Source organism: Anguilla anguilla, chromosome 8 (assembly GCF_013347855.1).
Source record: "Anguilla anguilla isolate fAngAng1 chromosome 8, fAngAng1.pri, whole genome shotgun sequence".
In the NCBI taxonomy this organism is placed as follows: Eukaryota; Metazoa; Chordata; class Actinopteri; order Anguilliformes; family Anguillidae; genus Anguilla; species Anguilla anguilla.
The window spans coordinates 49417971-49432132 of NC_049208.1; the positions used below are offsets into that span (position 1 = coordinate 49417971).

The 14162-nt window shown below is 49.7% G+C and overlaps 1 protein-coding gene across 1 annotated transcript in view; it reads left to right on the forward strand.

Moving 5' to 3' along the window:
- The first annotated feature begins 245 nt into the window (after positions 1 to 245).
- The window catches only part of snx27a (sorting nexin 27a), a 28481-nt gene continuing 14564 nt past the window's right edge, over positions 246 to 14162 (forward strand). Inside the window, exons 1-5 of the mRNA XM_035429574.1 lie at positions 246 to 725; positions 6328 to 6559; positions 9063 to 9255; positions 12323 to 12387; positions 13165 to 13269. Of these exons, the coding sequence (XP_035285465.1) occupies positions 400 to 725; positions 6328 to 6559; positions 9063 to 9255; positions 12323 to 12387; positions 13165 to 13269 (921 nt within the window). The 5' untranslated portion in view covers positions 246 to 399. The remainder of the gene's footprint in view (positions 726 to 6327; positions 6560 to 9062; positions 9256 to 12322; positions 12388 to 13164; positions 13270 to 14162) is intronic.

Consider the following 14162-nt stretch of genomic DNA (forward strand, 5'->3'; position numbering starts at 1 on the left):
TCATCCATGGCAATAACACAACTCTTTTTTCATTACCAAAGCAAGGAAATTGCATGCATCACATTCGGATATTTTGTACATTCGAAGCACCAGCAGTCAACTGGTTTACAGTGTGCGGCGCGTGCTCTGCAGCCCTAAGCTGTTTTGACAAGGGCTTACCCAATCAGAGAAAGGTTTCGAAGGAACCCCGTCCAATCAGATCGATACTCCAGCAAAGCGTCGTCGAATCCTGCTGCTTATTATGTCGTGACGTCAAGCGACTGGAGTCGGGAAGAAAAAAGGGTTGTCTTGTGATGGTGGGGCGGGTCAACAGTATTGGGTCTACACAGCTAGCCGTCGCCTATTCAATGTATTACTGAAAAGTGAGAGGGATAAAAGTGGAGGGGTTGAAACAAAAATATGGCGAATGTCGAAGGAGATGAAATTCGTCCGGCGTCCCCGTCGCTGGTTGCACCGTCGTCTCGAAACGGATCCGGTATTGGTTCAGCTGCAGTCAGTCCTGAAGGCCAAACGGCGACCACGATTACGTCGGGTCCACGGATGGTACGAATTGTCAAGTCGGATTCGGGCTATGGATTCAACGTTCGGGGACAAGTTAGTGAAGGAGGGCAACTACGGAGCATTAACGGGGAATTGTATGCCCCTCTTCAACACGTCAGTGCTGTTTTACCGGGAGGGGCAGCAGACAGAGCTGGCATCGTCAAGGGAGACCGGATTCTGGAAGTGTGAGTGCGCAAACTTAGTTGTGTTTAAGCAAGCCTAAATTAATGTTTCGTGAAGCAACATGTAACTTGCTTGCTACGTTTCTGACTGACCTATAGTATTAGCTTGTCATGTCGTGATCGTGAGATCATTTAGCTAAGTGAAACATTGAATAGAGTACAAGTTAGCCATCAAGGTTAATTGCTGGTTAAATGAAAACGCTTGACAGCTATAATGCTTAGACTTTAGTGCTAAATGCTATCATAATTACCTAAGCTCCTCCTAACATCCCTTGGCGTGCCAAACCAAGCTAACCTAGTTCTGCTCGCTAGCCAATTTAAGGTAGCTATTCTAAGCGCTAGCAACTTACCAGCACTAGATTGCTAACTGGTTTGCCTAGCATTGTGTTGCTAAAACGAGCACACAGATAAGTTAATGGAAATTGGCTAGTTGTAAGAAACTTACGATCTGCGAACAACAAAAGCTAGCTAATTAATTTGTGTTCCTGTTAACGCCACTGACCTGTTAACGATAGCCAGCATGGCTAACTGTAACTAGCTAGGTAACTTTAGCATCGGTGTGCTAACGCTGTTGGTACACAGTGCGACAGTGTTCATGTTAACGTTTGGTATCATTTGCATATTTTCCAGATAACTATCAAGGTTTTAAAAATAATAAATTGTGCTTTTGCCATAAGTGGCCTGGCTAGCTTGTGAGCTAAACTGGAAACAAGCCTTTGCTGCAGCGGTGTGCAGCAGTACGGTCAGTTTAGCTAGTTCACTACTGTGACGCTGATGACTGCTTTTCTTACTTGAAAATTGTGCATGACTAGCATGCTAAATACCATGGAAAATCGCGTCACCTAGCTAGATAGCTACTCCTGTGGCCATGTACACAGAAGCCCTGGCATATGCAGTTAATTATAAGTATACCGTTTGCTAGATAAAGAATTGTGGCTAACTGTACTGGTCAGGTCGGCAGATTGTGTTTGGAATTACTTTGCATTCCTGGTTATGCTTACATTCCCTACTACTGGGCTATGACCAATGTTGCTCTAGAGCTTGATTCCTTAATGAAATAAAACGGTGAAAAATTTCAGGATTCACTGGATTTGTGAATTTTTCCTAACAAAATAGGTAGCTTGCTTTGGGCCCGTGCCTTAGGTAAGAGTACGCATACCAGTATTGGGATGGAAGTCGTTATCATCAAAGCTATTAGGTCAAGCTCTGAATGCTAATGCGTATTTTGTCTCGTTAAAACGGTGGAGACACGATGATCCTACAGGCGATCTTGAAACGGCAGTAGTTTGGCTGGCATGGTGTACTTTGGTATGGGGAAGTGGCGTAAATCTGTTGTCATGGAATAGGCTCGCTCCAGCGCGAGGGATGTCGCGCTTTGGGCCCGCGTGAGATGAGGAGTGGGATATTCTAATGTGCTGCAGTGGCTCCATACCTAACTAATGTTGGAGTATCTCGTCATTAATTCGTCTGTGTGGAGAAAAAACTACTGCCTAGTCGGTTAATTTTTTAATATCCTGTGAAATCTTCATGACCCAAATGTACGCTCCTCGGGGATAGGAAAACCTGGCCTAGTAATTACAGTATTGGGGTCTTCAATATGGAAGAAATAATACAACACATTTATTGCCAAACCCCAAGACAGACCATTCTGTGGCACAATGCAAATTAGCCACAAATACAACCAAGCATTTTAGCGGAAGTTTTCACTGCAGTCCTTAAACAAAAAATGCACTAGAGATTGTGCATGAACAAAAAAGGCTAAGTTGAACGCTGACCCATTGCGTGTGCTGGCAAGTAAGTGAGGGGGAGCATTAATAACGCATGAAGTTTGGGAATTGGCATAAGGGTTTTGGGCGTGGAGGCTTGCACGGCGCAAAATACAAGTGCGTCAAAAGAAGCGTATCAGCTGGCTCGATCCTTTGTCTTGCGTGCACTCCTGAACTCACACTCCCGGCAACAGGTCGGTGCCTTTTCTCGCGCTCAGTGTCTGGATGAAAAAGAGGGCGGAAGAAAGCACAGAGAAGGTAGCATTACCATACATAATTTATTCACTCAGCTGACCTTTATCCCGATGCCTACTCGCCAAGCCTGAAACTTCACGTCTGGCGCGCGTTTGTAATCCATTTACGGCTGGTGCTGTTTGGGAGGGGGGGGGAGCACTTTCCTCGAGGTTACAACAGCTGTGGTCTGCCTAGGGTTCAACCCCATGACCTTCTGATCCTGAATTCAGTGCTAGAACTACACAACCTACTGTCTTAAACATTTGGTAGTGGTAATTGTCAGTATGAACCATCATTTAAGATGTATTTTGTGCACCATTAAATGCTCCAGTGCTCTTAATAACCCAAGAACATAAATAACAGCAACTTTTATGGTCTTTTTATGATTAATACAAATTATTTTCGCTGTGTGTTTAGTATTATTAAAAGATCTTGCTCCCTGCTAGCACTGAGAGGCTACTTTGTTGTGTACATGAAGTTTTGGAGTGAAGGACTGTTTGGTCTATGGGGCCAAGGAGTGAATGGGGGACACAAGTGTGTCTGTCAGCCTGTACTGTGGAGAAGGAAACAAGTAAAATACTGATAAGTAGACTTGGCTGATCTGAGGTGGAGGGTAGTGTCTATATCTCGGTGGTTATGTGGGTAGTCCTTTAGGCCTTCCAGACGCCGTCCGTCCGTCTGTCTCTGTTTGCGGCTGATAATCTGGGGAGGGCCTTGGGGAGACGGGGGAGATATAACGGACACTCTTTGTGCTTTGGGGAGACTGCGCTCTCCCCTGGAAGGGGGGCTGCCCCGCAAAACTGAGGAGGAGGAACAGAGAGGATGGGATTTCCCCCCCCCCCCCCCCCCCCCTGCTTACGCTTCAGTTTTCAGTGCTGGAGAGGCGCGAGACTGTGCACATTCGCCTCATGTGACCAGCGGCTTGCATGTTACACAGTAACCAGCGCACTCCGCTCGCGACCAGAGGAAGTGAAGAAATGCACGCTTTTGCATGTGCCGTTTTGCAAGTGTCCTCGCTTGGGTTCCGTTGCGCTGGGCTGCTGTACATTCTGGTTACCGGCAGGGTTGTGTCACTCTTTGTTACTGATTTGGCCGAGCCGAGTTTCATTATTAGGTTGAGCTGTGGTTCATTCTCAGTTAGACTGAGCTGAGTTTCATTATTAGGGTCGGCTGTGTTTCATTGTCAGTTAGGCTGGGCTAGTGTTTCATTGTTGTTCGGCTGAGCTGTGTTTTGTAATGAGTTAAGATGAGCTGTTTTCTGTTATAGTTAGACTGAGCTGTGTTTTGTTATGAGCTAATCTGAGCTGTGTTTTGTTATGAGTTAGGATGAGCTGTGTTTTGTTATGAGTTAGGATGAGCTGTGTTTTGTAATAAATTAAGATGAGCTGTTTTCTGTTATAGTTAGACTGAGCTGTGTTTTGTTATGAGCTAATCTGAGCTGTGTTTTGTTATGAGTTAGACTGAGCAGTGTTTCTGTATGAGTTAGCCTGAGCTGTGTTTTATTACTGGGTTGCTTGTGCTCTGTGTTTAGCCCTAGGTGAGCTGGTGCACTGTGCCTGTGCCTGGATGTGTTACCGTAGGTCACAGCAGGTTGTGTTTTTGGACTGTGCGTATGCCCCGGGCCTTTCCAATAGAAAGAAATGTATTTTCTCAGGGGATTTCTGTGCCACTGGGGTGTGACTGGTCCTTTGTTGTACAGCAAACTGATCCTGGGTCAGTGGGGCGGTGCTGGACACAGCAGGGTGGTTCTGCCTTCCTGGGCTGCGGCTGCGCTGTTGGGTCATGGTGAACTGACCCTGGGTCAGTGGGGTCGTGCTGGGCACCGGGGCTGATCCTGCCTTCCTGGGCAGTGACTGCACTGTTGGGTCATGGTGAACTGACCCTGGGTCAGTGGGGCAGTGCTGGGCACCGGGGCTGATCCTGCCTTCCTGGGCAGTGACTGCACTGTTGGGTCATGGTGAACTGACCCTGGATCAGTGGGGCGGTGCTGGGCACTGGGGCTGATCCTGCCTTCCTGGGCAGTGACTGCACTGTTGGGTCATTGTGAACTGACCCTGGGTCAGTGGGGCCGTGCTGGTAGCAGCAGGGTGGTTCTTTCTCCCTGGGCAGTGACTGCACTGTTGGGTCATGGTGAACTGACCCTGGATCAGTGGGGCGGTGCTGGGCACTGGGGCTGATCCTGCCTTCCTGGGCTGCGGCTGCGCTGTTGGGTCATTGTGAACTGACCCTGGGTCAGTGGGGCCGTGCTGGCCGCAGCAGGGTGGTTCTGTCTCCCTGGGCTGCGGCTGCACTGTTGGGTCATGGTGAACTGACCCTGGATCAGTGGGGCGGTGCTGGCCGCAGCAGGGTGGTTCTGTCTCCCTGGGCTGCGGCTGCGCTGTTGGGTCATGGTGAACTGACCCTGGGTCAGTGGGGCAGTGCTGGGCCCCGGGGCTGATCCTGCCTTCCTGGGCAGTGACTGCACTGTTGGGTCATGGTGAACTGACCCTGGATCAGCGGGGCCGTGCTGGGCACCGGGGCTGATCCTGCCTTCCTGGGCAGTGACTGCACTGTTGGGTCATGGTGAACTGACCCTGGGTCAGTGGGGTCATGCTGGGCACTGGGGCTGATCCTGCCTTCCTGGGCTGCGGCTGCACTGTTGGGTCATGGTGAACTGACCCTGGGTCAGTGGGGTCATGCTGGGCACCGGGGCTGATCCAGCCTTCCTGGGCTGCGGCTGCGCTGTTGGGTCATGGTGAACTGACCCTGGATCAGTGGGGCCGTGCTGGCCGCAGCAGGGTGGTTCTGTCTCCCTGGGCTGCGGCTGCATTGTTGGGTCATGGTGAACTGACCCTGGATCAGTGGGGCGGTGCTGGCCGCAGCAGGGTGGTTCTGTCTCCCTGGGCTGTGGCTGCATTGTTGGGTCATGGTGAACTGACCCTGGATCAGTGGGGCGGTGCTGGTAGCAGCGGGCTGACAGGAATGAGGGTTCTCCACCCTTCGCTGGGCTGACCTGGCTGTGTTCCCTCCCGGTCCTCGTCCATTTCCTCTCTCCCCCCCCCCCCCCCCCGTCACTAATCCTGGTCCCTGAGCCCCAGAAGGAAACCCTTAACTTGCATCGCTCACATTATCTCCTTCATTCTTTCACTCTCTCTTTCTTTCTCTCATTACATTACATTACAGGCATTTGGCAGACGCTCTTATCCAGAGCGACGTACAACAAAGTGTATAACCATAACCAGGAACAAGTATGACGAAACCCCTAGAGAGAAGTACCGGTCCAAGTGCAGGGAACAACCGCAAACAACCGGAACAACTCTCAAATTCAAATTCTCTCTCTCTGTCTCTCTCTCTCTCAGGTTCACTTGTTTCGTGTTAGGGAAATGAGTGGAAACGTACAGTGTATTGCTCACAAGCCCGGTCCGGGGTCGTCCTGTCAGTCACAGTGAAGGGGGCGGGGCCAGAACTCGTGGCCGCAGGGCATTGTGGGGAGGCGTGGAACCGCTGACTAGCGGGTAGTGGGTCGCAGCCCAAAAACCCAGAGCGGGAACCGCAGATCGTTCTGAAAAGCCCGGCTGTCTGGCATGTTCATCCTGAAATGGGCCCTGCCCTGTCCCCTCCCGCAGGAACGGCGTCAGCGTGGAGGGGGCCACGCACAAGCAGGTGGTGGACCTGATCCGGGCCGGGGAGCGGGAGCTGGTGCTGGCCGTGCTGTCGGTCCCGCCCCTGGAGGCGGACGGGCTGGACCAGGGGGACGAGGTCGGCGGCCAGCCCTGCTACGACTACAGCGACAAGCAGGCCGTGCCCATCTCCGTGCCAACGTACAAGCACGTGGAGCAGAACGGCGAGAAGTTCGTGGTGAGTGGCCTCTCTCTCTGTCTCTGTCTCACGCTCTCTGTCTCTCTCCGTTTTTTTTTTTTTTTCAATTTCGAAGTGCTTTATTGGCATGACAAATACAGGCACTTGTGTTGCCAAAGCAGTGGTTACAAGATGCAACTAGCCTATATGCAATGGATGGTAGACTATGAATTTGTTATTTAAAAAAAAAAAAGGCCAAGCCTATGACAAAAATATCAGTAAGTGATGTTAGGTGTGTGTGTGTGTGTCTGTCTATCTGTGTGTTGTGTGCATGAGTGAATATGTGTCCGCTTTTACGTGTGTATGCTGTGTTGCTCTGTCTCTCGCTCTCTCTGCCTATCTCGCTGTCTCTTTGTCTGTCTCTAGCTCTCTCACTCTCTGTCTCTCTGCCTTTCTCGCTCTCTCTGTCTCTCTCTGTCTCTCTCTCTCTCTACCTCCCTCTTGCTTTCATCCTCTCCCTCTCCCTCTCACTCTCTCTCTTTCTATGGGTTTCCTTGCGCTTCAAGCGAACTGGTCCTTACGACGCGTCTCGTCCGACCGCGACGGACAGCGTTTTGCACGGAGCTATTTTCGTGGCAAAATTTGTCGAACGGATTCACAAATCTGTGAACCAGTGTGAGCGGACAAGCTGGAGCAGTTGCAAACCTGTACGACTTGAGCAAAGATAATCACAGCCTCTCGAATCCGCTTATTCAGCGCTCTGGACTTTTCCACAAAATTTTGCAGTGAACCTTGAGCAGAAGGGATCGGCAAACTTGTAAAATGTTATTTGTGACTGTTGGGTGCTAATGCTCCGGTGGGGGAGGGTCATTGCCTCCTCTCCCGACCAATCGGACGAGTGGATTTGTCTGTTCTCATCTGCCGGCTGTAAGATGCCCCAAAAAAACAAATTCCTAATGGATTAATGAATGAATGAATCTGTCGATCAATCAGTGTGTACAGTTTCATCGTGAAAGAGAGATGGGTGAAGTTTTTGAACTGAGCAGCAGCAATCCTTGTTTGATTGCCGTGTTACCATATATCATTTGAATTAAAACACGGTATATTGATCTGTATGATGTCGTGAAAATGTTTATTAGCCTTATTATTTTAGAAGTTCCATCTGTAATCAAAAGAGAATCCACACAAAGTCAACAATGATGCATAAAGATGAACAGGCCAAAAAGAAATAAAAACACTCTTAAGAATATAACGTAGTAGTGAGAATAACTGAATAAGAGAGGGGAAAAAAGTGGCCAGATGAGTTCGGAATTCTGAATTTGCTGACCTGAAACCCTGCCCATTGCGCACCTGACCAATCGCTATGGAACGTGGGTGTGGGGTTTGGAATATTGTTTTCGGAAAGTTCCCAAAAACCTCTCCGGCATTCCGAACACCAGTTCGTTTGGAGCGTGCGGTAGCCACGCCTTTCACTTCTTCTTGCCCTCTTTCTTTCTTTCGTCCTCTCCCTCTCACTCTCTTGCCGGCTATCCGTGTACCTCTCTCTCTCTCTCTCTCGCTTTCTTTCTTCTCTCTGCCTCTCGCCCTCCCCTAACTCCCTAGCCTCTCCTGTTCGTGGGAGGCGTGGCAGGGTGGGATCAGCCGGGGGTTTCCTGTCCTGCTTCTCCGAAAATAGGCCTGGGAAAAGTTCGCTCGGGCCGTTCCCGTTCCAACTCTTCCTGACCTTATTAATCATTTACTGTTCCTGTGGTCGCCAGCCCGTTTTCCTCACCCGTAGCAATGCAGAGCAGGCAGGAGGCTGTTTATACAGTACGTGGAAGTAAATCCTGTAAGTAAAGAGGGAGGTACTGTGTGTTAGCTTTTATGAAGGCTTGCTCTCAGACTGGGAATGAGTGAATTGAGCCTTTGCTAAGAAAAAATCAGGAAAGAAAGAATCAAATCATGAAGGAAGATTACCTGCTAATTGTTGACCCAGACCCGACCCTTGTTTCACATCTGTTGGCCCGCCCCATTCCAGTGATGTCATCCGCCGGGTCAGGAGCGCGCACGTAAGCGTGCACGTGCCCTGTAGCCTGCCGCAGCCAGCTGCTGAGCTGCGCAGCCGCTGGCCCGGAGGACGGCCCCTCCCGCGCAGCTGACGCAGGCGGGACTCGGGCGGCCAATCGGCAGAGCCGTTGTTGAGGCTGTGAGGCAGGGAGTGGCCAATCGTACGTCACTGTCCAGGACTCCTGGCCACAGTTGGCACAGGCACTGTCAGGCTTTCCCACAGAGCCCTCACTACATCAAAAGCTTGGACTTGCTGCATAAGAGTTCATTCTTAGTCTATTTCTCATCGCCCCCCTATTTGCTGTGTCCATAAGTTGATATTAGAATGGCGGTCGAGGGCCTCCTGGGTTTTTGTTTCGGTTGCAGTCGGGTCGTGCTTTGAAAAAGGAATTGAAATCTCGCACGGGCCCTGCTTCCTGTTCCAACACTTCCTTTTTTGGCGACTGTGACCTGATGGACTGTGGGTAATATATCTGGCTGTGAGTGTGTACCCATGGCGCCCCTTGTCTGTGTGCAGGTGTACAACGTGTACATGGCCGGACGGCAGCTGTGCTCGAAGCGCTACCGGGAGTTTGCCATCCTCAACCAGAACCTGAAGAGGGAGTTCGGCAGCTTCAGCTTCCCCAAAATCCCCGGGAAGTGGCCCTTCTCCCTGTCCGAGCAGCAGCTGGACGCCCGTAGGAGGGGTCTGGAGGAGTACCTGGAGAAAGGTGAGGAAGGAGAGCAGGGCTATTCCTGGGGAGAGGTGAAGTAGAAGAGCATGGCTACACCTGAGGAAGGGTGAGGAGGAGGAGCAGGGCTGCACCTGGGGAAAGGTGTGGGGGAGGAGTAGGGCTGTACCTGGGGAACGGTGAGGAAGAAGAGCAAGGGTATACCTGGAGAAAGGTGAGGAAGAAGAGTAGGGCTATACCTGGGGAACGGTGAGGAAGAAGAGCAGGGCTGTACCTGGGGTGAGGTGAGGAAGAAGAGCAGGGCTATACCTGAGGAAGGGTGAGGAGGAGGAGCAGGGCTATACCTGAGGAAGGGTGAGGAGGAAGAGCAGGGCTGTACCTGGGGTGAGGTGAGGAAGAAGAGCAGGGATATGCCTGGGGAGAGGTGAGGAAGAAGAGCAGGGCTATACCTGAGGAAGGGTGAGGAGGAGGAGCACAGCTGTACCTGGGGAGAGGTGAGGAAGAAGAGTAGGGCTATACCTGAGGAAGGGTGAGGAGGAGGAGCAGGGCTATACCTGAGGAAGGGTGAGGAGGAGGAGCAGGGCTATACCTGAGGAAGAGTGAGGAGGAGGAGCAGGGCTATACCTGAGGAAGGGTGAGGAGGAGGAGCAGGGCTATACCTGAGGAAGGGTGAGGAGGAGGAGGAGGGCTATACCTGAGGAAGGGTGAGGAGGAGGAGCAGGGCTATACCTGAGGAAGGGTGAGGAGGAGGAGCAGGGCTGTACCTGAGGAAGGGTGAGGAGGAGGAGCAGGGCTATACCTGAGGAAGGGTGAGGAGGAGGAGCAGGGCTATACGTGGGGAAAGGTGAGAGAAGAGAAACCGCTTGGAATTAGGGACCAATAGGTCCTATCTTTTAGCTCCTTATAAATACTAAGGCATTTGTTTGTGCAGTAATGGGAGGAGGCTTCTCTTCAGTTTGTGGCTTTGTTTAATCACTGAAGAGCTGGGCATGTTTGTACCCTTCACATAGTAATAGACAATTGTGCCAAGAAAGAGAAAACTATTTACATGCTTTATAGATTTCTGGCTGCAGATTGAGTCCAGTAAATTTCACAGTCTGCATCGATGATTTGGCCAGGGTTCTATCACAGTCTTCAGATGTTGGTCTCAGTGAGCCAACAAGACAGGGCAGTTTAATTCCTGCTCCATGCAACTGTGTTAGGAACCCGTTAGTCACCTGAACACAGACTGCACTGATGCTTGAGTATGCTGGAGAAATCCTGTCAGACCTGGGCCCTGGCATTGACCCTTTGACGAGTAGGTTTTTTTGGAATTTTTTCTTCAACATTCTAAATTTGTTTACTAGAACTCTGTTGCTTTATTGTTACATCGGCATTAGTATGTCTAGGTAAGAACATTTGAATAACATTTTTGTGACCTCACACCTTAAAGGGTTAAACATGAATAAAATGGCCTTTGACATCAAATGCACAAATATGAATTTATATGGGTATGCAATTTATAATAAATCAATGAAAAAGGAGTAGCTTGATAAGTCTGTGGCAGGTCACTTAGGGTACCTCTGGTTGTGACAGGCATATTTACACACATATTATATATATATGTGTGTGTGTATGTATATATATATATATATGTATGTATATATATATATATATATATATATATATATATATATATATATATATATATATATATATATATATATATAGCCAGTGTAATGGGCCTTTTTGCTTCCTGCAGGACACAGACAAAACAAATATTTTGTCAGTGTCCTGCGGTGCAAAGAGCTCTGGATGAACTTCTCTCGCTCCTGGGGAATATATTCAGTATTATTCAGTATTCAGCCAGTGAGCATCTCCACAGCAGAATTTACTTCCACAGCACATTCTGTATTTTTGCAAGAATGTTGGCAACTTGATGCTTCAAAAATTAAACAGATTGTAGAACCTTCAAATAAATCCTTTATTACTGCAGTTGCCCTCGAGCTTGCTTCCGAAGAGTTGTTTATTCTCCATTCAGTCTCTTTCGTGTATAACCGTACTCCGTTCCTGTTTCAAAGGATGTGTGCTCCTTGAACAGCTGACGTTTCGCTCGGTGCATTTTTATGTTTCGTAGGTTTCGTCTGTTGTCAGACGAGGCTCACGGGCAAGGCCCCTTTGAACCCACGCTGCAGCTAAACCGCTAACGCAAGCTCGCGTTTTTAACGTTTCCGACCGAGGCAGCGCTCGTTCGTTTTGGCTGGGGTTCGCGGTCCTCTTTACGGACGGCTCAAACTCGTAGCCCCAGTAAAAAGCGCCGGAGAGTTTTCTAGCCGCAGTTCTGAAAATCGCTCACCGACCACGAGCGTCCAGCAGCGGCTGCTTTTACACCGGAACTTAGTTACCGCCATCTGCTGAAAGTTGCGCGAGCGCTTTGGGGTGGGGGTGTCATATTCAGCGCTAATGGGAGCGCTTCTCTCTACGCGCTGCTGGGAGGTAGACCTCGTCGCCGCGGTCCCTGCTGTGGCAGGAAGGGGAAACCGTACATTGCTGTGTGTCCAGTTACAGCGAGCTCTCTGACGCTCTCTCTCGCTCTCTCTCACTCTGACAACTCAATTCAATTTGCTTTATTGGCATGACATGTTAACATACATATTGCCAAAGCGTACTGTTTCTGTAACATTACATTACATTACAGGCATTTAGCAGACGCTCTTACACTTTAACACTTTACAGAAAACGGCAAAAACAATTATAGTAATAGTAATGATAATAATAATGAAGCAACAAAACAAATGGGAAAAAAAGTATTGTGGATTACTTATAAAATAACACTACTGTATGTAATAGCTATGGTTACAGGTCTCCTGTTGTGTCAAGAAGTTACATAATCGGCTGGAGAATTTGCCTAATGCTCCTCCTCTCCGAGGAGTTTTTGCATGTGTTTTGTTTCGGACAGGTCTGGAAAACTTGGGTATAGGATTGTGAATTTTGGGAACAAATGATGTCGAATTTGTTTACATTTTTCCACATTTAATGAGGAAGTGCAGCTCTGTCTCAACTTGCGCTCCCTCTGTCTCTCTTCCTCTTCCACTCCCCCCTCCCCCCCCCCCCATCTTCTCCACAGTGTGCTCAGTACGGGTGATTGGGGAGAGTGACATCATGCAGGAGTTCTTGTCTGAATCGGATGAAGTAAGCACGTCTTTGTTTGTGCAGTGTGCCTGTTTGTCATCTTGGTCTGAGTCTGAGTCTCCTTCTCTGCAAGCGAGTTTGACCCTCTTCGCTCTTGTCAGGCTCGTCTGTGTGTGTATGCGTGTGTGTGTGTGTGTGTGTGTGTGTGTGTGTGTGTGTGCGCGTATGTGTACGTATGTGCGTTTGTGTGTGTGTGTGTCTGTGTTATTGAGTGTGTTTGTGCATGTACATGGGAATGTGCATTTGCGTGAGCTTGTGTCTGTCTGTCTGTGTGTGTTGCTGAATGTGTTTGTGTGTTTGTGCATGTGTGCATGTGCATGAGCACGAGCATGTGTGTGTCTGTCTGTCTGTGTTAATGTGTGTGTGTGAGCGTGTGTGTGTGTGTGTGTGTTATTGAATGTGTGTGTGTGTTACTGAATGTGTGTGTGTGTGTGTTGCTGAATGTGTTTGTGTGTTTGTGCATGTGTGCATGTGCATGAGCATGTGCATATGCATGAGCATGTGTGTGTCTGTCTGTCTGTGTTAATGTATGTGTTAATGTGTGTGTGTGTGAGTGTATGTGTGAATGTGAGCGTGTGTGTGCTATTGAATGTGTGAATGTGTGTGTGTCAGTGGTCAGCGGGTGTGTGTGTGTTATTGAATGTGTGTGTGTGTGTGTGTGTGAGCGTGTGTGTGGTGCTGAATGTGTGTGTGTGTGTGTTATTGAGTGTGTGTGTGTGTGTGTGTGTGTGTGTGTGTGTGTGTTAACGTGACTCTGCTCTCTCTTCCCTTTGGCAGAACTTCAATGGCGTGTCGGACGTGGAGCTGCGCGTGGCTCTGCCAGACAAGACCACCGTGTCTGTGAGGCTGCGCAAGAACAGCACCACTGACCAGGTGTACCAGGTACGACCGTCAGTATCACTACACCACTGACCAGGTGTACCAGGTACGACCGTCAGTATCACTGATACCACTGACCAGGTGTACCAGGTACGACCGTCAGTATCACTACACCACTGACCAGGTGTACCAGGTACGACCGTCAGTATCACTGACACCACTGACCAGGTGTACCAGGTACGACCGTCAGTATCACCACACCACTGACCAGGTGTACCAGGTACGACCGTCAGTATCACTGACACCACTGACCAGGTGTACCAGGTACGACCGTCAGTGTCACTGACACCACTGACCAGGTGTACCAGGAACGACCGTCAGTATCACTGACACCACTGACCAGGTGTACCAGGTACGACCGTCAGTATCACTGACACCACTGGCCAGGTGTACCAGGTACGACCGTCAGTATCACTGACACCACTGACCAGGTGTACCAGGTACGACCGTCAGTATCACCACACCACTGACCAGGTGTACCAGGTACGACCGTCAGTATCACTGACACCACTGACCAGGTGTACCAGGTACAACCGTCAGTATCACCACACCACTGACCAGGTGTACCAGGTACGACCGTCACTATCACTGACACCACCGACCAGGTGTGCCAGGTATGACCGTCAGTATCACTGACACCACTGACCAGGTGTACCAGGTACGACCGTCAGTATCACCACACCACTGACCAGGTGTACCAGGTACGACCGTCACTATCACTGACACCACCGACCAGGTGTGCCAGGTACGACCGTCAGTATCACTGACACCACCGACCAGGTGTGCAAGGTACGGGCATCGGTATCACAGCCAGCGTCAGTGACTGAGAAACGCGTCTGTAGTTTTCCACAGAACTTCCACGAGGATGTAATGGATTGTATGACATCACGCTTCAC